The sequence below is a fragment of the Eriocheir sinensis genome, chromosome 51, assembly GCF_024679095.1.
Source record: "Eriocheir sinensis breed Jianghai 21 chromosome 51, ASM2467909v1, whole genome shotgun sequence".
Classification (NCBI taxonomy): Eukaryota; Metazoa; Arthropoda; class Malacostraca; order Decapoda; family Varunidae; genus Eriocheir; species Eriocheir sinensis.
The window spans coordinates 941,998-969,654 of NC_066559.1; the positions used below are offsets into that span (position 1 = coordinate 941,998).

The 27,657-nt window shown below is 37.9% G+C and overlaps 1 protein-coding gene across 3 annotated transcripts in view; it reads right to left on the reverse strand.

Annotated features, from left to right (window-relative positions):
- Window positions 1-433: 433 nt before the first annotated feature.
- LOC126982474 (fibulin-1-like) overlaps window positions 434-27,657 on the reverse strand; it is a 29,172-nt gene continuing 1,948 nt past the window's right edge. For all 3 annotated transcript variants that reach the window (XM_050834530.1, XM_050834529.1, XM_050834531.1), the window contains exons 2-16: window positions 24,514-24,657; window positions 22,643-22,676; window positions 22,161-22,304; window positions 19,682-19,828; window positions 18,302-18,553; window positions 16,783-16,905; window positions 15,632-15,772; window positions 13,874-14,065; window positions 12,452-12,589; window positions 8,260-8,417; window positions 7,875-7,974; window positions 5,940-6,051; window positions 4,926-5,068; window positions 3,848-3,977; window positions 434-1,357 (exon numbers count right to left, since the gene is read on the reverse strand). In XM_050834530.1, coding sequence (XP_050690487.1) covers window positions 949-1,357; window positions 3,848-3,977; window positions 4,926-5,068; window positions 5,940-6,051; window positions 7,875-7,974; window positions 8,260-8,417; window positions 12,452-12,589; window positions 13,874-14,065; window positions 15,632-15,772; window positions 16,783-16,905; window positions 18,302-18,553; window positions 19,682-19,828; window positions 22,161-22,304; window positions 22,643-22,676; window positions 24,514-24,537 — 2,247 coding nt within the window. In that variant the 5' untranslated portion in view covers window positions 24,538-24,657 and the 3' untranslated portion in view covers window positions 434-948. The remainder of the gene's footprint in view (window positions 1,358-3,847; window positions 3,978-4,925; window positions 5,069-5,939; window positions 6,052-7,874; window positions 7,975-8,259; window positions 8,418-12,451; window positions 12,590-13,873; window positions 14,066-15,631; window positions 15,773-16,782; window positions 16,906-18,301; window positions 18,554-19,681; window positions 19,829-22,160; window positions 22,305-22,642; window positions 22,677-24,513; window positions 24,658-27,657) is intronic.

The following is a 27,657-nucleotide window of genomic DNA, read 5'->3' on the forward strand; positions in this document are numbered from 1 at the left end:
CGGCTGTACAACGGTGTACAAGGTTAGTACGCTGTAACGAAAACGACGTTCCCGGACCAATCCCGATCCCACCCTGGAGCCCTCCCGACGCACTTACGGCGGCCACGGAAAATGGCAATATATCGTCAACACGGTTCCACGACCCACCCACGACGACCACGATGAAGTTACGGAGTTACCTAGGTGCCTTCCCGGTGTTTCACGGACATCGGCGCCAAACCGTTGTGCGGGATAGTAGGCATGCCTACTGTAATAAAATATTGAATGTGTAATTGTTACTGTCTTAATTATTATGCTTATTGTTATCAGCACTGGGAGTTGTTTTGTAGTTACAAATATCATTTAGCAGTTTGCAGTGTTTGCTTTCCACCCACACATGTGAACACACACATCTTTCTCAGTATTTGGTATGCTGCAAAATAAAACCATGCTCTCATTTATATTTCTTATTTCAATTTTATTATATATAAGGCATACATATTCCTCTAGCTTAGCCTTAGTGCTTGTGACAATTTTGTTGTTCAAATTTTGAAAAAACAAGGTTATTAATTAATCCTAATGCCACCCTGATACCCCCTACCACCCCCTAGATCTTTCCACTGCTGTAGAGGCAAGATATGGGGAAAATAATAAGGCCACAAGGCCATTTTGATGAGTTAGGGCAAAGATAGTTCATGTGGTACCCAGTCTCATTTAACTCCTATAATATTAGAACTATATCACTCTTAGTTGCCTTTAAAAATAGTGAATGGAATCAAAAGGGAATTCATACATATATTCTCAATCCCCATGTCTCATGGATAAGATAATGATAGAAAAAAACTTAAAACATTACATTTGTTTTGTTCAAAAACTGTCCATGATTGCCTTCTTAAAACAGTTCCCATTCTGGATATAAGAAACCTAGAATTGACTCACTAAAACTAGAACAGCAAAGAGAACTCTACCTTAGAAAGTATGTTCTGAAACATAGACCAAAAGTTTGGCTACAGCTGACCCACTGAACCGACCCTGTTGGTACAACTGCATATTTAATGATAGCTGAATTTCTTGTGGTCCAATAATACTTTTTACCAAGGATATCACAGCCTGATTATATGCTGTACGCCTGAGCTGGAAGTACTCTCTTGTAACTGGCTCAACATTGGCTGGGGCACTTGTATCCTCAAGCTCCAACTCAAACTGAACAGTGGTGCTGGCCCACAGTGGTCCTCGCATAGTAAAGAGATCAACTTGGCCCAGGGAGGACAGGGTCATGTTGCTGACCAGGGGCAAGTAGTTGTAGGAGTAGCTTAATGGCTTGCGTGAGCATTCCTCATCATTTGGTGGGCAGTATGTAGTCAGTTTCTTGCATCGGCTGCAATAAGCATAAGAAATTTTTCACTCATCTGCACAGCCTACTCTCAGCAATTTTAAGATAAACAAAACAAGAGTTTTCTTGACCAATTATAGTGAAACCAGATTGGTGAGATTGTTTTTGCGTTGGCTCCCACGGGTCCTTTCCTCTCTACTGCTCTGCCACACAGTCCCAACAGTTATTTTTTCCTTTCATATGTTAGCTATAGGTAACATATGAAAGAAGATAGGTGTTGGGACTATATGGCAGAGTGATAGGGAAGAAAGGAACCATGGGAGCTAACGCAAAAACGTTCTCGCCAATCTGGTTTCATATAGCTAGACTTCGTATGAATAAAAATAATGTAAATGAAGAAGAACATTTTGCGCTATCTTGCTCGGCTTATGTTGCCCCTCCTGGAGCTCATCTTTGATCCTCTTTTAGAGAGAATCTAAGAGTTCAGTTTAATAGATGGTTTTCAGGACAGCGATGTGTGGGACATGAACCTGCATCCTCCTGGATGCTGCATTTGCATGCTGACCACTCAGGCACAACCCCCCTTTCCTATGTATATGTTTTTTTGTATGTATATGTATTTGTGTATATTATTTGCATGAAAAATGACAATAACATAGGCTTTAGTGCCAAAAAATGATATAGTATGTACAAGATATAGTATGAAGAGAACAAGATGCTTCAACCAGGTTTCTGCAAATCAGGCCACTGAGTGGGTGAACAGAATTTGCAAAATGCAGAATGGCATCATAGATATCACAAGGAAGGACCAAGCCAGAGACAAGTTCTGTATTACATGATCAGAATGATCACGCATCTCACAGGACACCAGATATCTTTATAGTTTGGAAGATGATGAGGAAGAGACCCCTTTGACCCGTTCTGATAATCTTGCATCACACACAAAGCTTTATGTTGATGATGTGAAGAAGCTTGCAAAGCAACTGGAAAGATTCCATGTTTTCAGACTACACAGCACACTGAATGAAGAAGGTGGAGAAGATGAATCAGAGGAGAGAAGTGTACCTCTTGTATCATTAGCAACCAAAGACATTGCACCATTTGATGTGATCACTGATCTCCTCACAGCTGAGGATCGAGGCAAGCAGCATCTCATAGCTAATGTTAAACAACGGCTCATTGATGGAAGTGTACAGTTCCATGCTGCTCTCAGAAAGCACCACTCAAAATCTTTTGCAGATATGTACAAAGTACCCATTTCCACTCAGCAGTGTGTGCAGAAATCTATCAAGGCTGTTTGCACGCCTTAAAGAACTTCAAAAAGTTTCTTTTGTTATTTCTACGTTGTCTGCGAGGTAAATTGCTATGTGTTTGTGTTCTGCTAATTTTATGTTTTTGGCAAGTGTCTGTTGTGTTGTATGTCTGCGTGCATCTGTATTCTTTGTTTCTTGCAATGCGGTCTGTGTAGGTCCCTGGAAAATCAGGGAAGTGTGTACCTACAAGAAAGTGTTTTTTTGTGGTATGTGTCTGTTCATTGAGTCGTTTATGGTGTGTTTCAGGTTGTTCCAGTTGGTGGAAGGAAGTCTTGTGTATGGGTCTATCGTAAAAAAGTCAATGCTGAAAGCAGTTAGGTCTTGTTTGATCATGTCTAAGTCAGCCCTAAAGGGTCGTGCCCATACATGTGTACTTTAGTGGCTTTGGAGCTTTCCACAGCTTTTAGCGCCTGATTTTGGGGTGGTGCGATGAGTTCTACGTACTGGGATGTCGTCATCATCTGAGTCAGACAATTTATGAATGGGTGGGGCAGCTGCACAAGGGGCTTGTGGCTTGATGGGGTTGAATTGAATCCCGGAGGCAAAGTACCATCATCAGAAAGGTCAGAATATGATGCTGAGAGCTGTGGGTCGTATGCATCTCATTCACTGTCACTGGACATGGCAAACTCACTAGATTTATCCAAGAGAGTGTCCTTTATTAATCACAACTAGCCATGTGAATGAGTCTCTAGGCTTTTGTATGCTAGTATTTAAGCCTAAGGTGGTTGATTACTGTATTTCAGATGAAGAACAATAGCGAAGGTCATGAGGAAACAAGGGATAGAAAAGAAAATGGAGGCGTCTGCACGCGGGCCTCTCTTCCTTTTACGAAACCCATCAATACTTCCACCTGTGGGGCACTCATCCTTTAGGAATCAAGGGTTAAGAGTTTTTAACATGCACTATGGGCAGCCTGGAAAAAAGGTGCTTTAAGGGTGGCAGCAGATATATGAAAATTTTCAACCTCTATGGGTGTCCGTTATCTAACCCCTGCAGATGTTACGGTAAAACTGTATACACATTTTAGCTGCTACTGGCCATTATATAATAACATTGTATTTTATAACAAAAGGATGACTGAAAAGGCATTTTTCCATCAAATTCAATGACATCTCATAAGGCGAAAATGTATATTACCACTGCTGTTGAACCTAATGCACATTATCAACAGAAAATATTTTTAATATACCTAGTGTGGTATAATACTTAAAAAACTTACTTTTTGTGGTGTTGGTCCCGGACATAGTTGTTTGGACATGTTATTTTGTTACATTTGTAGTCTCCTCGGGTATTAACACACTGTTCATCTATGCCACGACACGTACTGCCAGACTCGCATTCATTGATATCTGCAAATGAAATTTGACTTGCAAAGTTGTAATTTTTTTATCTTGATCTTCTATGCTCTTTTGAATATCCTTGAAATGTGTGGGCAGGTAAACACAGCAATGTCTCAATTACAAAGGTATGTACAGGTGACCTCCACTTTACAAATGTTCATAGCAGGGGGATATTTCAAATGTCAACTCATTACTTCACCAAATGATATGAATATTAGTGGTCTGGTTGAAAGCGTGAGTGATCATGTCATACATCATAACTCAAGGACTACCTGTGTGTGTGTGTGTGTGTGTGTGTGTGTGTGTGTGTGTGTGTGTGTATATATATATATATATATATATATATATATATATATATATATATATATATATATATATATATATATATATATATATATATATATATATATATATATATTTGCAGGAGTTATGTTCTGCAGAGTTCAGAGAAGAGAAGCAGCATGCAGGCTAGAATGAATGAACAAAAATAAGAAAGGTAAGCCTTAATGACTATTCGTCTCAACTTGCCTCTTTTCTGTGCCAACTCCTACCCTTGCATTCATGTTATATACTTTTTTGAGTAAGTAAATATACATGCCTTCTACCTTCTTGTAAGCCTGCAGAAGACAATCTACTCACTTGTAAAATTACACCTCCTTTCACTGACAACTTAGGAATCTGTTATTCACTGTTTTTCTCCTCATCATTTTAACTTAAGACACTCATAAATGTTGGACTATTCTGAACAGTCCTCGTAGAAGAAACATAAAAGAGAAATTTTATGTAGCACATTTTACTAAGAAAATAAGCATGGTGTTTTTTCATTCTATGTTCAATGTTTTGACTTTTACTATTTACCTGCCCACAAATTAAATTAAACTCATCATGATTATTTAAATAAAGTGCATTCAAACTAGCAGTTATAGTTTACTTGAATGAAAAAGAGTGCCTGTGTACCTTTACAAGTGCGTCCATCAGCTGCTAAGCTGTAACCATCTGGACAGGTACATTTGAAGGAGCCTGGTATGTTTACACACAATCCAATGCACAGATGTCCACGACCTCGAAACGCCTCACATTCATCAACATCTGTGCAGGTTCTGAAAATGAAACCTGCCTTACTATCTTATTATACTACATGATCAAATGAGAAACTTAACTGCAGGTAACTGGGTCCTTCACTGAGCTCGACCTGCCATCTGGTGACCCCGGTGGAACTACCAAACAAAATATGCATGCGGCGTACATCCAAATAATTTTTCTTACTAGTTTTTTGCTAGTATTTAGAAATCCCATAATTTTTCTCATTGCTACGGTACAGAGACACTTGACTTACTAGTAGTATTTAAGAAACACGGAAATGCAAGAAATAGGAAAATAAAATATATATTTTTTCCCACTTAAACAATTGTCACATGCTATATGTTGTTCTTTTAGAGTTCTATATCGTGTATGTAATATTATAAGATGCTAAAGATGTATGTATTATGATTTCAATTAGAAATATGAAATCAGTATAATACTTGTTGGTGGCATTGTCACACAAAAATGAAGTCTTTTTTGTATTATTATTTTTATAAATAAAATAATGAAATAAAGTCAATATTATTTGTCCATAATTTTTTTATGGCCTCCTGCACCTGTTGACTACTGTAATTTATCTATATAATCCAATTCCTTTCAATTATATAAAGAAAACATGACAAATATGAAAACAAATTTACGACCCATCAGTGGGTCATATCGCAACATATAAAAGAAGCTGATGACCCACCGGTGGGTCGCATCGCAGGTAACGTGTTAAATATGGTACATACCTGACATCTCTTTGTTAAGACATGATTAACAAACCTCTCTCCAGCTTCATTTCTGTATCCTCTCTATCTTCATATCTTCTTTATCTATATTTTTCCCTTAAAAGTAAGAATTAAATTTCCTACTTTCCATCCTTCATATTATTACTAAAATTACCTGTTGTCAGAATCCAGAATGAAGCCAGCTCGGCAGGTGCATTGATATGTCCCCCAAACATTAATACAGTTGTGATGGCAGATCTCTGGTACTTCCAAACATTCATCCACATCTGGAAGGGAATATTCTCTGGCTTAATACAAATTCACAGTGTCTGCAAGCCAGTAAAATGCTGCACTTACAAGCTACGGAACTGAGGAATGTAACATTATCTCAGGAGTTCAAACTAAACACGAAGTACAGTACCCTCCCGAGTTTCGTGTTATCCGAGTTTCACGATCTTCGAGTTTCACGCTTAGTCCTAAATTCTTACTATCCCGACTGTCGCGCATTATCACCCCGACTTTTGCACTGCTTTGACATGTACGGATCACGTCTACCTACCATCAGCATCACACGTGCTGCCTTCACTACAGCCGGGCCAAAACAGCGCCCCGCGCCGTATCCGAGATCGCTGCGCGCACCAAATTTCAAATGTCGCTATTGAATATAACAAGTTTGCAGCCATAAACTCAACATAATCATCATGTATTATATGAAAACATGCAGAATTAAATGGTGCACATAAAGAAACATAAATTAATTGATACTTTTGAGATGTAAGCATATATATAGAGATAAAATAACTCGTATATTGGCAAAAGCGAGCCGGGACGCAGTATATGTGTCCTCGGATACGGTACAAGGCACGCAAGGACACATTATACACGTCCTCGTGTTGAAGGGGTTAACCCTTTCATTGCGCATGGTGCGGGACGCGAGTATTCCCTCAGGCGCAGTTGGGCAGCCAAATGGGGGGTCTCTATTAACCTCTGTATCTCAAAAACAATTCATCAAAGCTAAAAACCAAAACCACCATTGGGAAGAGGAGGCCCAGATCTATGAGAGTCAGTTACGTATGCCTCTCCTGCGAACGTACATGCACGTTCAGGGAGTGTTGAATGTGAACACTTACGTCAGTGTGTGCGTGATTATCAGCCATTTTGAGGCAACTGCGGACACCTCTCCTTGAGGAAGTTGAGGTTCTGGCAAGGTTGTATTGCCAACTGCAATATTTACAACTATTTGGTCAAAGAATCAGTCAGGTGAAAGGTGAAGCTATGCAAAAATGCCGCTATAGTGGACAAGAACATCCACCAGATACTCATCCGTAGATTTTCCGCAGTGGGCTGATATGATTTTCCACCAAATGTAGTGGAGAACCCACTCAATTGGCAATTCTGTATTGTGAGAAATAGTGTTGGAACACTCCCATACGCGGGAGATTTGAGTGTGGCTGGACAAATTTTTGGTTAGTGAATGGTTTCTCAGTAATGTAACCCATTTGTAAAGCAGTGTGCCTGCATAAAGGTATACATTTGAATTCCAACAGTACACTGATTTGTTCAGCAACTGATGGAAGAAAACAATGTTTTGCTTTGAGTGGCTGAAGACAAAGATCAACAGAGCTGACACTGTCAAGAATATTGGAATGAAATTAATTCAGTGAGAATGGGGGTGTATACAAAAATATTAAGCTAAGAATAGAGCCTCCTTCAGGACCACAAGAATGCATTCATATAAAACCAAGAAGTAGAATGATGATAATTCAGTGGAGAAAATTACATTTTTTCTAATGATTGACTGGGTAACATGTAAGCAAGGGGTATACCACAACCTTTTCTTTTAAAAAGTATCAATAAAAGTATTAATCTGAAAAATAATCTTTTCTAGAAGATAATCAATTTACATGTAAGAAAGTGACTTATAACAAAAAAGTATGATACAATGATTCTAAGCAGAATTAAGTATAAGTCAGATATAAAAAACATGATTGCAGTTTTGTATTCAAGTGTAGATCAAAGCTGATATTTGATAAATAATGTTCTGGGAAAAAAAAAAAAAAAAAAAAAAAACTTTGGAAGAGGCAAAATCAAGATAGTAAACTGGACTTACCAATACAGGATACAGCGTTGTTGGCTTGTTTGAAGCCTTCCTTACAATTACAACGGAAGGAGCCTTCAGTATTTTCACAATTGGCATTATTGGCACAAACCTGCAATGTTAGCAACTTATGTATGAATATTTCTTACTTATCACTTAATTAACTGAATACTCCTCTTAATACTTACCAGTGTACTAGCTAATAATTATTCATTAAAGGACATTACAAATTTTTAAGCTACCAAAATACAATTTTGACCAAGGTACAAAAAATTATCCACATATGATATTTTCATAAAATTAGCATTTGTTGAAGACACTTCAGTCTTCTATAACAAGGATATCAAGGACTATTTCATTTTCTATAATTTCTGAGACACAAAGCCTTTATACTTACCCTTCCATAGAATGATTCACATTCATTAATGTCCTCACACTGCCGCTGAACATTAAGCCTATAGCCTTGTGGACAATTACATATGTAACTACCCTGTCTGTTGGAGCAGATCTGATTGCCCTCACAATGATGGATTCCTCTGGCACACTCATCTACATCTGTGGGGAATATGAGCAACTGCAACATCAATGATATCACCTTTTGTTTCACAGGAAGGATAAAGCACAGCAGATAGCAGACAGGAAGGAGGGGGAATATTTCTTCAGAAGAGGACAGCCTATGGAAGGTGAGTGATGCCTCAACAGCAGATGATCTTTTCCTTATTATTTTGTGTACTTTCCCCGATATGTGCCAAACTACCTGATGGCCGAAGCCCCTCCATGACAAATCATTGTGCCCATCTTGTAAGCTTTGCACAAGTAGCTCTCTCTAGGCAGTGACTATATATAGTAATCCCTTGCCGTATCGCGGTTCACTTCTCACGGTCTCGCTGTATCGCGGATTTTAAAATTGTATCATATCGCAGATTTTTCGCTGTATCGCGGGATTTTATGGTTTATAGGTATTTTTATATATTTATCATTTCAAACATTTTTGCAGTAAAATAAGCATTTTTTTAGCCTAAAAAATGAAAACGATATATATATCAACGTAAATAGGAACACACCTAAATAAGCACTTATGTCACCTACCTATTTTTTTATTTTTCCGTCGCGGCCTATTGCGCCGTGAGGCTTTTCCCTGGTTCACTCTTCCCCACTTCCTTTCTTTCTTCTCCCTCTCTGTCCCCATATTTTTCTCCTTCCTTTTCATTTCTTTCTTCTTTTCCTTTCCCTTCCCTCCCAGTTTTTCTCTTTTAATCTCTATCCCTCCCACTCACACCTTTTCTCTCTCCCTTTTACCTCACCTTTACCTGACCCTCCCTCCCTCTCTCCTTTTCCCGTTCCGTCCCTCCCCACCCCCTTCTCATTTCTCCTTCTGTGTGTGTGTGTTTGTGTTTGTATGTGTGTGTGTGTGTGTATTTACAACTAGGTAAATACACACACACACACACACACACACACAAGATGGTGGACGGACACAGCTGAACTCCTGACGCGTCTTCATACTATCATCATTTAAAACCCTTAATATTTGCAGGAACCTACCAGAACTGGTCCATCTTTGAGACTCAAGAGTACTGCTTTGAGATGTAAACAAACATGGTGTAGTCAACGACACTGTTAACCCATACAGTGTTTAGTAGGTACATATACGTACCTCTTAGGAAAGTGTTTAGTACGTATATATACACATGCTCTTTTGAGGGCTTATACCACCTTTATTTTTGTTTGTGTATGTAACATCATTCATAGGCAGTGAAGAGGGATAATTTGACAAGTCTTCGTATTTTTTAATAGATGTTAAAGGGCCTTTCTGGACATTTGTCCGCATTTCAACAAAAATCATTATACAAGAAGGTAAGTTACTTTCTTCTAGAATCTAGGTACTTACTCCTTGATACTATAATCAGTAAGGCATGTGGAACTGTAAATTATGGTTCAGAGTAATTGGAAATGAAAACTGATCGTCAGAAGCTTCATAGTATTATGTTGAGGTTTGAGAACTACACACGGCCTTGAAGCGAGCGGTGTTGCCTAATGTGCATCCAAACATTTTGTTGAACTTACAATTCCTGTTTATTTTTTTAAAGTTTTTGTGATGTAAAGAAGTACTTATACATTACTCATGCTTTAGGGTTGTGAGAAGTGTTTATAATGGAAAGAATATAAGATAAATTTCCCTTTCCTGGTATGACATCGTTAGCTCTGAGACGGAGAAAAATAAGAGGACGAACACTAGGACTCCATTCCTCACATATAAATAATACATATATATATATATATATATATATATATATATATATATATATATATATATATATATATATATATATATATATATATATATATATATATATATATATATATATATATATATATATATATATATATATATATATATATATATATATATATATATATATATATATATATATCAAATGATGTGTAGTTTTTTTTTACATTTTAAGGGGCAAATAAAAAAATATGAAAAAAGTGCAACCTGGCATGACCCCTATCTATGACAATAGACAACACTGTATGGGTTAAAGGGGTGACGGGTATAATGTTTGTACATCATATTTTTGGTATTATTAATCTACATATTAATTCTAGTTGTAATATTTTAGTACATTTTTAAAACATTAGGGAGTGTGGAAATAAATTTTATTTATTCTCTATATTGTATTTTTGGTGGAAATATTTTGTACACTTTTATAACAAAAGAAAGTGTGTCTTGCGCGTGTCGTCAGGTTTGGTGTACAACTGACTGCTAGTTTGATAAGGTAAAATCATGGTTATATGTCGTTACTTAATTTTCTTCCTGACTGGTATTATTTTATACGAAGTAGCAGTAAGTACTACTGTAATACATTATTACTTTATAAAAGAGTTGCTGTTGTTGGTGTAGAAGTGATTGCCACCTTGTTTACATTTGCAGAGAAGTTTGTGGTTTTATTTAAGTGCCACTGCAGCACTAAAGCTTCACTAGCCAGTAACCCAAAGCTGAACCTTGACCTTATAAGATACAGGGTGATTTTCTGGGACATTTTTTTGGAAAAAAAAGTGCATCTTATATGACGTCAAATACTGCGATGCTTTTTTACAAACTCTCCCCACCTGGCAGATTTAGGTCTTGGTCTTGGAGTGGAAGACTGAAATAGGGCACCACCAATCAAAATACATGAGAAGCCCATGCTGCTGGCGGAGGCAGGCGTCCACCTCTCGATCCCAGCAGGAATCTACATCCGTCTCACCTGCGCCTTCCTCAGGAAGGCAGCAGGATGAAACCAGGGCTCATGTGAGCGACTAGATCGCCGCAGCCCAAAACAACAACAACAACAACAAATACACAAGAAATGTACACGGTGTCCAAAAAGTGTAGATTTTTTTTTTTTTTGGGGGGGGGGTATTTCGTTAGGGATGTACCCCAAGGGAGGATGGCGGTGCCGCCCAACCACTCAGACAGCTGGTATTTTTATATTAATGCAGTATAGAAAATCTGCAATAGTAAATCCAGCGATATATGAGGGGTACTTGTATGTGATATAGTATAAATTATGCTTTGAAAACCGTCCATCCATAAACGAAGTTATAGAAACTTGGCATTAATAATTATGTATATTCTTATTCTTTTCACTGTTATATCATATAATATCAATGACATCTTCACTTATAGAAATAATGAATAATAAATAAGCTTTCAAATGATATGCAATAATCAAGAATGTTATTTTGTTTTAAATATTGATGTTTTTTTAGTTCCAACATATGAATTACCAGCATGGGGGAGTGCAGGGACCCTGTATATCATACTAAGCCTGTAAGTTATACCCCATACTGAAGGAGTTCAATGATAATGTAAGGGTAGATGAGACGAAGAGTAAAAATGTTAAGATGGTTTCAATAAATTAATGTACGTTAATATTTAACTGATAATGAGATTCTAAATGTGGAAAAAGCTATCATAACAATTTGCAGAATACTTTACAAAGACATTCTATTGAGATACATTTCTTAAATGGGGTGCAAGTGGCGTAAATTAAAATGGTTAATATCAGACAGATAGATTTACAGAAAAAAGTTAAGGTAAATGTTAAGTTGAGGGCATACACTACAGCTGCATGTAACTGTGGTGCTAATTTCTGTGGCACTGGGCCTTTGAACCTGTGGTGGATGAAGAGCTAATTAGTTAAGGAAACATCTGGGTTACCACAGTTTACCTTCCCTAGATTTCACCAGGTTCCCATTCATCAGCCAGTCCACAAGGGAGCATGAACAGCTGAGTGAGCTGCATGCTGACTGCCCGGGCCAGGATTTGAACCCGGGCCCATAGATTAACGGCTAGTCATGCTAACCACTGCACCAAAGAGATGTTAATAAAAAAAAAAAAAAAAAAAAAAAAAAAAAAGATATTTATAATGTTTATAATATTTAGTGTTAACTTTACCTTATTATTTTTTTTGTGAACTAACTATAAAATATTATATCAAATAATCACTCTGAATACAATGATCAGTTGAGCATTATATATCAAATACATATGAATAAAAAAAAAACTACATAATTTTGTAAGGAGACTCAATACTAACCTATACACTGGGTGCCTTCTTCATTCATCTCATAGCCAATATTACAGGTAAGAAGAGGCCGACATCTGTAGGATCCCAGAGTATTGATGCACCGCTCATTTTGCCTGCAGGGGTTGTCTTCAATACATTCATTTATATCTGTTGAAATAAATGTTGGTGAATAAGTATTATTCTCATCCACTCAACTTCATATGCAGAGGCTCCTTTCTCTCAGATGTGCAAGCTTTAAGGGGGTATGCGACACCTAATTGGGGTCCCAGGGGTCAAAATATAGCATTTTACAAAACTGTTCTCAAAGTTTTCGTATAATATCTAGAAATGATTCCCGGGCATTTTAAATGGCTGGCATGGGTTTAGAGGGACTGAGGTAAAGGTCCTACCCCACTAGGCAGGGCAGTAACGGACATTTCTATTTTTAAATTGATCATATCTCCGTTTGATAAATTTTGACGTTTATTTAATCACAGAAAATCTAAAATGCATAACAGTTAGATGAAATAACCATGGAATATTGCTTTCACTAGCAGCTAAGGACCTATGTTTAGGTATTGCAGATAAGGTAAAAGAGTTAGGAGTAATAAGAGGAAAAAATAATGAAAAATCTGATTTTACAGGTTTGACTTGCATAAAAAATTAAAAAAATACAGTATGCCATTGCAATAGTGAAAATTTTAAAATACTTTGCATAGGGCTGTAGGCATATCAAATGAGTATTCACAGCCAAAATATGAAAATACTGATTAAGTATTAATGGTGCTGCGTTAATTTAATCATTACTACACGTATATGTACATGTATATGTATACATAAAAGTATACATACATCATTCTGTTTCACAGAGAAAAGTAAGCAACATAGGTACCTATTTACCTGGAAAGTTTCAACACATAACTCCAAATAGTTTTGTTAGATGACCCCAGGTGCTGTGTAGCCCCTCAAGTACAGTACATCCTTGTATTTTGTAAGAATGCAGATGATACATTATCTTGCAAAATATTATTTCATAAAGTGCAGGAAAATGAAATGCATTTAATATGTAGGTATCTGAATTTGTGTGTTTCTTATGGTCTCATAGGGCCTCTACAATCACTTTCATGGTCATTGGCAATAATGGAAACATCCCCCTCCTGCTGCCAAGTCTGTGCTTCAACCATATATTTTAAAGAATCCTTAGAAGTACAACAGACATCATAGCAATGTTGTCACAGTAGACTAAGGTGGTTGATGACCAAGGGTTGCTTGGTTCACTTGGGTACTAGTCCTACGTGGAATTTCATCATTAAAACATTTGCATCACTTGGTTGATGCCTTTTTGGTGCTCATCAATATAAAACTGTAAGAACCTGTCAATGCCCTAAATCAGTGGTTCTCAACTGGTGGTCTATGATGACTTTTTGTGTTCTGTCAACCTTATTAACTCACCAATACAGTCAAATTCTCCAGGCTTGTATCCTACATTACAGGTGCGAGCAATACACAAGCCATCATCATTTAGAATGTGGCGAGGAGGACAGGTCTTGATTTTGCAGCGGAAAAAGCCTTTGGTGTTGACACACTCATACTTGGGGCCCCGTTGATCACAGTTGTGGGTATTCAGCTTACATTCATCATTGTCTGTTAGTAAGAGTTAGTAAAGCAAAGAACACATTAATAGATTAAAATAGTCCTGAATTTGGAATTAGAAAATTCAAACCTGTTATTTGAGGAAAAAAATCTGTTCAGTTATATTACGTGAATAGTTAAAAGCTCAGGTTATTATCTGCATCATGCATGCCACTGAGTTTCAATCATTGTTTGTGTGTGTGTGTGTGTGTGAGTGTGTGTGTGTGTGTGTGATTCACCACGACCTGATCACATGTTGGACTCGTAATTGCCAGCAGGTACCCTCCCAACATGAGCAAGTGCTCTTTATTGTCGATCTATGAATACTACCAGGATCTCATACACAACACACCCCATCCCCCTTGCTCAAGGGGGTACAGTAACCACTCCTACTCAACGGAAAGAATACGGCCTGAGCGGGCTCTAACAGCCGCCCTGTCAGGCCGTGAAGCCGCTCTAACCAGTCCAAGACCCACACCACCCATGGCACCCCACACAGTCAGACACACACGAACACTTCCTCCTGCACTGCCCAAGATTCCATTGTCTGCACCACCCTCAAAGCCTCTATAACCAATCTTCATATTCATAAACCAACAGTAGAAGACCTATTGGGCAGTGACTCCTTAACCAAGCATAGCCTTCAAAGCCCTCAGGCACACAATAACCTTCTTACAGAAGTCTGACCAGCTCTGCAGGATCTACCTCCCACTCCAGTGGCACATCATTATATCACAAACAGTCTTGAGCTACCTGCATCTTTGGAACTCTAGAGGCCATTTTTTCCATGGAATACCCAGCCCGCTAAAATACTGAAGAAAACCATACAGGTTTTTTTCACTCCTTGCTGAATCCTGATTACACAAACTTGACCTCAGCTCTTGGAGGATAAATCTCAACAATCAGCTGTTGCCTGCCAAGTTTGTTTACGATTTAAATTATCTCCATTACCATTAGCTCTTCCAGGGAGTATGTTTTGTATGATTGTCACTCCTCTCTAATTTTTCCTGATTACACAGGGTTGCTTGTTTGAGCTTTGAGCTTGAGTCTTTGTCATTACCATTAGCAATACCAAGGGGTGTGGTTTGTGTGACTTCATACATTGATGAATCCACTTGATTACACAATGTTGGCTTAAGTTGTTGGAGAAGATCCTTGATGTTCACAAGATTATCTGCCATGTTTGTTTACTCTGCCCCCATTACCATTAGTGCTATCGGGCAGAGTGTTTTATGTGATTTTCACTCTTTGCTGTATCCTTCTGATTACAGTGCCAACTTTAGCTGCTGGATTCGATAATGGAAGAGTTGAACCACCAGAACACCCAGAGAGTGCATAGAGCAAAACAAGAGTAAAGAATTGGGAAGAATAGCAGTATAATTTGTTAAAATACTTGTTACAATCTCATTATCTGGAACTGAATATTTTCTATTAATTACTCCATTTATATTTTACAAATATCCAGCTAATATAACTGTGAACAAATTTTATGTGAAATGCAACAGAGCATTGTATATGAATAAATATTTGAAACACATGATTTAAGGAAATATTCTTAATAGTAATATTATAACTTACCATCACACAGGCCTGTATTGTGATTCAGGGTGTAACCAGTCCCACAACCAGCAATACGAACACAAACATAGGAGCCAATAGTGTTGTCACATCGCTGAGTGCTGGTGCAGGTATGTAACTCCAGCTGGCATTCATTCATATCTGTCAAATGTTGATAAATTTCAGATCTAATTTTACATCAAACCCTACTACAGTGATGACATCTAAGATCCTCTTTAATGAAATATCTATAGAAAACTTTTTGTAAATGCCAAGCAAGAAAAGTGTTAAGTTCACTCATGATAATCTTTCAGAGATATGAAATGTACAGCACTGGAGGACTTTTAAAGCTGAGTTTATGCAAATGGCAGTATTTTCACCTTGGATCAGTTATGTGTAAGCATGATGGTATGGATGGAGAGATAAGAGAAGGGGCATTGCAAGGAAGAAGGGTGGTAGGGTCTTTGGGACGAATCATGAATGGCAGAAGTGTGAGCATGGAGGTAAAGAGGGATTTGAGAAGTACACTAATAGTACCAACCCTCACATATGCAAGTGAAACATGGGCCTAGAATGAAAGTCAGAGGCCTAGAGTGCAGGCAGTGGAAATGAGTTATTTGAGGAGTGGTTGTGGTGTGAGTTGAATGGATGGAATGAGTAATGAAAGTGTGTACAAGCGTTTTGGAATGTGTCACGGGGGTGAAGGGAAGAAGTGTGGAGTGGTGGAAGAAGTGAAGCGACTGACTTTAAAGTGGTTTGGCCACATGGAGTGAATGGAGGAGAGTAAGATGACCAGAAGGGTGTATGTGAGTGAGATAGAGGGAGGGAATGCTAGAGGACGACCTCCAGTGAAATGGAGGGATAGGGTGCAAGAGTACGTTAGGGAGAGAGGGGAAAGATCTTTGAGAAACTTTGAGCAGCAAAGGAGGGAGTGTCTGGATGGAGAAAGTTGAAAGCTCTTCTGCCATGGCCATCCCCTGGTGGGAGCTCCTAGGAGCAGGCATCGATGAAATGAATGAATGAATGTATATATATATGTATATATATATATATATATATATATATATATATATATATATATATATATATATATATATATATATATATATATATATATATATATATATATATATATATATATATATATATATATATATATATATTTAGCTTACCTTGGCAGTCTTCATCTGGCTCTTCTCTTCGGTAGCCAAGCTGACACTGACACTGGTAAGACCCTTGAGTATTTTCACAGTCTTCAAAGGACTTACAGGGGTTAGTGTCACACTCATCAATGTCTGGAAAGAAATTATTGTCCATTTATTAAAGTACTAGGCATTGGGTCAGGGATACTTTTAAGAGGAGCAACCGCATATATGAAACACAGACTTTGGTGCCGTTGCCTGCAAGTGTCCCACATATGGTCCAGGATAATTTCAAAGTAGAGCGCCAATTTTGTTGTGCGGTAATTAAGTGGAAATCAATATGTGGCATTTACTGCAGTGTTTCCAAACATAAATCATATTTTGTTTGAATTGTAGTCAGTAGCCCTTATAATGTCGAGTAGGGATATACGACACTTTCGCGCTGGGAATGGCATTTTTTTTTTTCTTGCCATAGAATTACAGAAAATTCAGTATCAAGTGATTGAACATAAATACATAAACAGAAAACGTTTTGTTAGTGAAATGATAAGTGTGCTACCTATTATATCCGAAGCATCTGGCATATCTGTCATCAGCATCTTTCATCAGGCAGCACAGTAATGCAAAAAGCTTACTCTGCAAGATGCTGATTACTTAGGTAAGAAATGTTGTAGCATTACAATATTTACATATTTGTGTTCAGGAAGCAAAGTTTTAATTATTGAGGGACAGCTTTTTTTTTTTTTTAAATACTCCACACTGAGGTGTTAATTAATTTTAAATTAGATCGCAGGAAAAGGGTTAATAAAGCTAGCTCTTATAAAATGTAACAACAATTGATGGAAAATGATGACTTTTGATAGCCTGCAATTTAAAATCAGAATATTAGTACTGGAATTAGAGCCAAAAATTAAGTTTCACCTCTAATTTGAAGCTTTTTTTTTCCTATACTCCTCCAAAAATATTACCTACAATATTGCTTGAGTTCTCATTGAAGAGACTGTGAAACACAGTTTATATTTCTAGAAAAAATAAGGTATACCTGTCCATGTTTTTAAGTTATGACCCTCTAAATGTCAATGATCCTACCAAGCCTGGTTTGAACAGTATTTTTTCTACTCAGACCTTAACTCTAGAGCTAAGACTAGTAGGGAAATTTTCTATTATGATGGTCTATACTCTACACTGTGATATTTCATCTGGACCTATTGCCTTCTTACCATCTAGTGATCTTCATAGCCCCATGTGTGTGTGTGTGTGTATATACCTATTTGTAAGTGTGTGTGTGTGTATTTACCTACTAACGGTTTCAGGGGCCGTGTTCCCCTGTTTTTCGCAAATAAAACTTTAACAAAGCGTCGGACAAGGATGTTATTTTGGCAGTGGATGTTTGAGACCCCGACCTAATGGGCAAAAATATGATTGTGTGTGTGTGTGTGTGTGTGTGTGTGTGTGTACAAGATATACTTCCACAGCCAACATTCTTGTTATTCCTAAGACATTTAAAACAGAGCCAAAATAATTTTACTCCAACAGAAACTTTGCTTACCTATACATGCTTGAAAGAGGAGGCTGTATTCTGTTCCCAAAGGACACTGGGGAGCAGCCTGCTCAGGTTTTGGAGGAAGGGGAGGTAATGGAGGTGGCTTTAAAATAGCAGTAGAAGCGGTGGTAAGAGTGTTGGTATCATCAGGGCTAAGAAGATCCAGTATTGGGCTACACCAGTAGCTACCCTCACTATTGACACATACTTCTGTGAGCTTATTGCAGAAGTCTCGACCTTCCGCACATTCATCAATGTCTGAGAGGAAATTAAGTTAGAAGGGTTAGTACATGCAGAAGCAGAAAAGATGTTAGTGCAAAGGGAATAACAGATTAATCAATAAACTTAATTACTTAAGTGATGTATAAATGTGAACTGTATTTACATAATTGTTGAATGCACGATTTTATTTACACTAGTTCACACAATGAATGTTTTTATATGATCTTTTCAGAATACCAAAATTATCTATATTACCCACCATTATTCTATTGGCAGTTGAAATGGCTTGAAATCATACAGTATACAGTGGAATTGTGGTGTTCGAACAACTCTCATCTCAAACAAATTGGTTCCCATACATATTTTCAGTTAGAAAAATGCACCTGTCCTCCCACACGGGCATATTCAGGCAAAAACATACCTCACTTCAACCTTTCATACCTTCACTCCTACTTAACTCACGACTGAATGAAGTATCATTGTAAAGTACATACCCTTACCTGTCCTTTGACGTTAACTTGAAGACTATATGACCATTGGTAGAGCGAGTACGGAATATTGAATTAGGGTCACTGAAAGCACATTATTATAGACACTCTTCCACTGCTAGCAGACTTCCCTTCTATGATTTAGTAATAAAAAGCATAACTTTTATACATTTTATGTGAAACACACCCAAAAAACCTAACTTCCGGGCCTTCCTGATGCCCCTGATGGGTGTTGAGGTCGAAGGGCTCCATCTTGTGGATGAAATTCCCTAGAAAGTGAGAATAAGTGGGATGTCTAGCGGACATCTTCTCAAAGGTAACACAAGGCATACACTGACCAATAATTAGTCAAGGGAGCATGGTTGGGTATGTTTTGAAAGAAAACGACATGCTAACCCTACTTCAGCATAAACAAATTCAATTTGACGGCACACTAATTAAAAAAATGCCTTGTCGACTATTGTCCACACCCGTGGTTTGAGCCCAGGCACCAGCTGTCGACTATTGTCGACACCCGCGCTTTAAGGGTTAATAAGTTATCTACTGCTCCGTGATATTTCATCACTTAAGCATCAAAATGGAAAAGTAAACCTGCAAGATGCCTCAGGAAGTACAAAATAAATGTTTATGTACATTTGCAACTTATATCTACAATTTACAAACCCAGGAGACTCACCAACACATGTCTCTTGGTCCTCATTGTACCTGTAGCCAAAGTCACAAGTAGGCTGGCGATCAATGCATCTGAAGCTTCCTTTAGAATTGACACACGTCTGGGTTGTCCCATCACAGTTGTCTAAGTTCTCAGCACACTCATCAATATCTGCCACAAACAGAATATTTTTCCAGCTGTGTCACTACATACAGAGACTCCCCTACGTATGAACATTCGAGTTGTGAACTTTTAGTGGTGATACATACAGTTTGCCCAGAAGTAAAAAATGTTGGGAAAATTTTACTTCACAGTCCAGCGTGTGTTGGCAGCACTATAGTGTGGGAAGCACTGAGAGGTAAACAATAGTATGTTACTATAGCAACATCGTTCATACATGTGCTTATGCTCTCTCTGTGATTATTATATTTCTGATATGTCTGGTGTTAAGTGCACACACTTCTACGTGACTCAATGTTTAGATGCACATTTATTACACTACTGTACAATCCTGCAGTATACATAAGTATACATACATATGTTGGACTTACAAATGTTCACTCAGAACTGAGCCTGTTTGTAAGGAAGGAAGACTCTGTACAGGTTCAGAATTATAGTGGAGATGAATATATTATGAACTACACTGCAACAAACTCTGCATAAGTACAATGTTTTTAGAATAAATTTGACCTGTTAACCATTTAAGCATTACATCTTACTTAATCTGTGCCATCTTAGCTGCAAAGGCTGCATTGTATGCTTATAGGAATTTAGGAGAAAATACTAAACAGCCACAGAAAAAAACTGGAATAGTATGACTGACCAATTTAGCTCAAGATGCAACAATTGCCAATGAAGGCACAATAAGTTAAATTTTGCAAAAGTCGAAAACTTGAATAACGAGATCAAATTTACATTTATGTTTACTCAGTGAAGTGGGAAATGCTGTCTTTGTAAATGGAAGAGGAAAATCTTGGGTGATGTGTTAAGCAGAAAGAATTATAAGGAATGAGTATAGTTATTTAATATACAGTCAAACCTCAGTTTTCGAACAAGGTGAAGGCAAGAGGAAGGGGGGAGAGATGTTATGACGAATATTTTACGTGTACGTATTTCAGGACGACCCTTGACAAACAATTTTATGGACTGGATTAATGGTTTACCAAAAAATCCGCTCACCACATTTTCGAAATACTGAAGTTTATTATCTTATTAACCTTTCAGACAGGCAAATACGGAACAAATGGCATTCCATATTTTAAGGAAAGGGTGGCATGTTTGCAACCTTAAGGTGTCATCTGGTGATATATGGCCTTCTTGAACGACTCCCCATTCTTGAGACTGTTTTACACCTCCCTCCTGTAATCCTTCAGAATGCTCTATCTTGTCCATATGATTGGATGAACCAACACTATTTCTCATTTTGTCACTCATCCAGGACAACACGCATTAATTTAGTCACAGTTACAGGATCTACAGTTCATTAGAAGTATTTCAGTAGCTACTTAGCATCATTGCATGCGACAAAGTTTCTTAAAACATCCTTTTTCTCTCCAAAATATTGACAAATGGCATCGTTTCAATTTCTTGTTTCTAACTATGATGATGGTGTTTTCATACCGGGAAGTTCTTATTTATCATACAGTGATGCTTTAAAATGGTCTGTGGTGCAACAGTAACCTTGTGAACTCTATGTCCACCCCCACCTGGCAGGGTTACCCATAGGAAGCTCAAGAAATGGTCATCGCCACAGGTCTATGAATCATTTTAACGGTGGAGAAGAATCAGGCAGCTGCGCATGAAGTAAAAAAATTATTGGCCTATTATAATAACTTGGGTCAGTAGGACCGGAAAACTGAGTGTAGTGGTAGTGTAAAAGAATTTCCATCTTAAACACAAATATTTGATATAGATGTTATGGATCATACAATTATCAAAAGTACTATGCACACAATGCTATTCTCTAAGTTCAGTATATCAGAATGCTAAATCTGAGTTATCAAACACCACCAGCTAATACTGAAACACTTACTGTAATACTATACATAAATATGAACTTCCACTCACCTCAGGTATATCAGCTTCAGTATAAAGCTTCTGAACAACTACTAACAAAGGATCACAATTACACAAGCAGTATGAACAATGAGTTCCCACAAAGACTCAAAGGATTCAACACCACATTAATCTGTTGCACTTTAAGTCCACAAACACTGAAGTAGTAAGCATGAAGCATTTTGCCATATCAGAAAGCAATAAATCTAATCTACATTTAATCTTGATTTATATTTTATTTCATAAATGCAATCAATTACAATATGCATTTTTCTTGTTCAAATAATACCTTATGGAAATTCAATTATTCAATAAATTTATATTTGACATCATTCTTGCTGTAAGTTTTAATATATCTACTAATTAGCAATGAAATGTGCTTTTGAAATTCTTTATGGAATTAGTATTACATGCACGTTAGTAAACCAAAATTTTGGAAAAAACATACCTATACACCGTCTGTTTAGTGAATTATACCTGTACCCCTCAGAGCAGGAGCTGGGTGAGCCTCGGCAGGTGTACTGCCCATACTGATTAAAACAACGTTCACCATCCACACAGTCATGGGTTCCCTCAACGCATTCGTCCACATCTGAATGGGTGGACAAATAAAAAAATCAAATATGTAAAGTCACGGCAAAGACAACTAAAATAACAATCTGGAAAATCAATCAGTCAATTAGCCCGTAAACGGTGGCAGTACTTGAAGAGTAGTTCCCTCCAAAATGAATCGTTTATATAGTCACTGCCGACTTTAGGACCGGAGCATAGATATAGTTAAGCTACATAATGGATGTTTTTAACTATCATCTATATATAGATTCTACTGCGATCTGGAGGTATTGTTGTATTTTTGCCATACAAAACTGAAGGTCTATAATTGCATTTTAGTCACATTTTCAAAAGGTAAATGGAGTCACTCTTACTCACAGACAAAGCTCTGTCCAGGACTTGTGACCTGGATCTAGAATGTGTTGTATTACTTCATCAGTAATGTTCCTCAATGAACGGAACATGATTGTGTCTATTAACTCCAAATATGAAATAGAAAGATGATAATTAGGCTAGAGAAGACACAAAAAATACTGCATAGCTGTGAGCAGACTGAGACATTGCTTTGAGTGTATACATGACTAATTCTCATAACTGATAAGTAAGTAGATTGAGAATAGAGTATGAAGTATTTATGTTATGTATTACTGTTGAGTTTTCTTTGTAGGCACCCAGAAAAGACTCTGTAATAACAGGGAATCAAAATCCCTTAAAGGAGTTTAAATACCTTTATACTTTTGTATGTTTATGTACTAGGATTGTATACCATATTGTAAGTTTCAGCTACATTTAGTTTCTAGAGTTTTCCTCTCAGACGAGGGCACGAGGCGCTGAGACTCAAGGAGTAATGTAGAGTTCTCAATAAATATTAATGCCTCCACGCGTATCCATCCCCCTTAAGATTGACACCACGGACACGTCAACGAGGATGGGATACAGGTAACTCTCGATTTACGTGAGTTTGGTTTACGTGTTTTTTAAATAACGCGGGGTCCAAAATCCAAATAAATGTTTAATTTACACGTTTTTTCACTTCTACATGATATTTTATGGAGTGGCCACCAGATGTCTCATGCAACAGGACTCACACGGCGCTGCGGCCACACAGTTGAGCTCAGTTCTTCCCACGTGCCACTTGAACAACAATACAGTACCCACCCTGCCACGCTACTCAACAACAACACCCTTGCTGCTGTGCTACCACGAGGGGAAGGGCAGCCAGAGGAGGAACCATGAGAGGGAGAGGAGTCAGAGTGATACAGTAGGAAATAAAAGTACAAACCTACCTCTTGTTTGATTTACATTGTTTTTGATTTACGTGACCTCTTCAAGGACACAATACTCGCGTAAATCGAGAGTTACCTGTATGTCGTGGTGCTGTAAGGAGTAACCAAGTGCTAGTAGGCCACAAACACAACAAAACCTGGCAACGAGGATGGGATATAACCAATTTCTACGTATTACAGGTACGTTGTGGTGCTATAAGGAGTAACAAAGTGCTGGTAGGCCACAAACACAACAATAACCAAGTGCGCAAAAATGTTGTCACATCATTTTTCTGGGTCTAAAGTATTCAAATGTTATCGACTATATATAGTAGTTTCTGCTTGGAAAACGAGGGCGTTCCTTTTCGAGAAGCATCTAAATACAGTCACGCCACAACTTTTGACTGAATTTTGGACCATCTATATATACAGTCAAGTTGCATATGACACGGATTCGAAAGGCGCGGTTTCCTACGACGCGGTATGGTTTCAGAACCGTATGTTCAAATCATGCGGGTAAAACCATCTATGACGCGGTTCGTGGTCTCCCCGGGGCCAAACAAGCGCAGTTGCCGGGTTGGATTTTTTTCAGAGGCGGAAAATCTCATGGCGGTTGGGTTGGTTTTGGGGAGGATTTCTATCCCGTCTCTCTCTCTCTCTCTCTCTCTCTCTCTCTCTGCACATTTTTGTATTCAGTAAGTTACAAAATTAATTATCCTCACTATCAGAATGTTCATATAGCCGAAATTTATAGATGCAGACAAGAAGAACGTTCGCAGTTGGCTGTGCACATAAAACATAGAAATTTTAACATGAAGAATATATGCAAGATAACCATCAAACTTTTAAACATTTTCCTTGATTTTTCTAAAATGTTAGGAAATGCAATGTCATTAGTAATGGTATCATCTTTATAAGTATACGTAAAAAAAAGAAAAAAAAAAATGTATTTACCGTTCAATATAAGTTGTAATAAGTTCTTACCAACACATCTGAGGGAGGTGGCATCTCTTGTCAAGCCTTCAGGACAGTCTGGGAGAGGCTTACATCTGAAGGTACCAGGAAAATTGACACACTTCTCTTTGGGGATGTTGCAGTTGTGTTGTTCAGTTTCACATTCATTCACATCTGGCAAATCAAGTTAATTCATACAGTATGTGAAATGTATATATATACCAATTATATAAATGTTTTACAATGTCTGAATTTAGATTAATTCTAAATTGTTTCAAATAGTTATGTTAATATTTCAATGTGTTATCATATTGACAGCCATTGTGAATGTCAGCAGCAGCAAGTGGGAGGCAGGCCCACAACCAAGAAGGGATCATGCTTGCATTGAAAATATTTAATCAGGTAGCAGCGACGGGCCAAATTTGTGGCTTTACCGTGTAGCAGCGACAGGGCCAAATTTGTGCCATGATATAACCCCCCAAAAATAGATGATACATAATCTGATCACAAATGCTTTGATATATATTATGGAATGGTTTGTGTGAGGGGTGATTTTTTCTCATTTTCTCGCTTGGAGGGACCATTAAGAAACGTGGTCCCTGCTGCTACCAGGTTAACATAACTAAACAGTAGTCACAATCATGTACTCATCATATTGGTACAGTAAAAGTCCACTGATGTGATTTGCAAGAGATCATTCTTGTGATAAATTATCAGATATGTTAAGGCGGCTTTACACCTGGCAATTCCTAGTCGGCAATACAGCTGCGACGATCTAGTGGCTAGACCAGCTGGGTGCTCTCAGGAGCAAGTACGTTCACACGTGGGAGGAGAAGCCGGGAGCATCAAGACGTAAACTGCTAGTAAATGCAAGGGTATGAATTCATCCCAGATACCCCAAAAGGCTACTACCATATCTTAAAACCACAATGAGTTTGGTCCATTAGCCTAATATTGTAGAAATACTTTAAGTAAACGAGTTTTATCATAAGTAGTATTGATTGATTGATTGATTGTTCATTGTTGCATTTAACAACAAAGGAGAAGGGAGGAACATGCCATCGCAACCCCCAGGCATTACATAGTGTGATTATATAATACACGAAAATAATCGTTCCTTACCTCCTTCGATATCTCGCAAAGAGATAAACATTTATCGTAATGTTGCTGCCACTCTCTCAAACGTTGTTTTCCGTAGACTCAGCTTCTTATACAGCTTATCTTGTGGATCCCACAAGTATCTATGCTGCCTCATTTCTTCTAATAATGCCACCTCGGCATCCCGGCTCCAAATCTTGTCTCTGCCATTTCTTGTTTTATTATTGGCACCGACATGCTGTACTCAGCCGCCAGTCGGCAATACAAGACGGACGCGCTCAGCTGCAGAAAACTTGCTGCGAGAAGGGCTCCCAGACCCAGACCCAGACCAAAAATGCAGCCACGCCTGTATTGCCGACTAGGAATTGCCAGGTGTAAAGCCGCCTTCAGACTATTGGATGGCACTACATGTATGGACAGTTTGATGATACTTCATTGTTTTTTGGGAAGCACCTCTCCATCCACAAGTGAAGTATTTACTGTGATTACTCCGAAGATAAACACCTCCCTAAGGCTCCAGCTCTCTCATGTTAATAAATTTGTGTGGTAAGGTAGGGATGAGAGGCGGAATGTTGTGCATTTTTACATTCTGTCCTATCTCTCTGTGACAATCTCTGGAGCCACTGTAGAGGTGGTGCTTCTGGCATTATTCTTCAGCTCAGTGGGATGACCCGATGAGGTACTTTTTCGATTTCCTGTGGACTGAGTACTGCTACCAGGTCAGAGACCCATCTGTGTGTGTCCAGTCACATTAAATTCACTTTCTCTACTGTTCATGCTAAAAAAAACCTGGTTCAATCATGCTTGTTCTTGAGCTATCCAAGACAAAGAGACAGCTCACAAAAGGAACTGAGCCTTTGAATGCATGCTTTCTTTCTTTTCTTTTTTTTTTTTTTTTTTCAAAGTAAAGGAAGCAGCTCAAAAAAAAAAAAAAAAAAAAAAAAAAAAAAAAAAAAAAAAAAAAAAAAAAAAAAAAAAAAAAAAAAAAAAAAAAAAAAAAAAGTATAGAAGAGTGGCCAAAACAGAGGTCAGTTTCAGGAGGAGAGGTGTCTCGATACTTTCCTCTTGAAAGAGCTCATCATAGGCAGGAGGAAATAATGATCATGATCTACATATTTGTCCAGAATTATGCCATGATCTATTATTTGAATTTTCAAAAACTCCTTCATTAACCCCTTCTACACGAGGACGCGTATACTGCATCCTTGTGTGCCCTGTATCATATCCGAGGACGTGCATACTGCATCCTGGCTCGCTTTAGCCAATACACGAGTTATTTTATCTCTATATTTATGCTTCCATCTCTCAATTATTAATATTTTTTTTTTCTTGCACCATTTAATTCTGCATGTTTTCATATATAATACATGATGATTATGTTGAGTTTAGGGCTGAAAACTTGTTATATTCAATAGCGACATTTGAAATTTCACGCATGCAGTGATCCCGGATACGGTGCGGGGCGCTGTTTTGGGCCAGCCGTAGTGAAGGGGTTAATAAAAAAAATGCTGAATTCTTGCCAAATCTAATGTTTGTAGACTTCTGGCATCTAACCAAAAATCAGAACTAACAATTTTGCTTCTCTATCTTTCCTATTTCTCCAAAATTCCAATGGCTCAACTGCTGTCACATCTGTCTCATGAACTAAACTCTTCACTCAAACTTTCTCTGAAAATTCCACTCTGGCTGATTCAGAGCTTCTTCCTCCTATTCAGCCACCCTCTGACTTTTTACTGTGCCTATTATCAATATTCTTAGGAATGATGTTTTATATGCCCTTCCTTGCCTCAGTCCTCTGAAGGGTTAAGGACCTCCTGCTGTCATTAGGATGTGAATATCGAGAAGAGGCTTTTAAGGAAAAAAGGAAAAACCATGCTAAGGCAGATTACGTTGGACTCAAGACTTTCTTCGGTGGGGTAGACTGGACTGATATCAAGAGTAGTACCAATATTCCAGAGAAATATGACATTTTATGAATATTTACAACAGAGGAATAGAGATATATGTTCCATTCTACACAGTAAAAACTAAAGGAGAAAACATGGTTTGGATGGAGGTGTGAGACAGCAAGAAGCA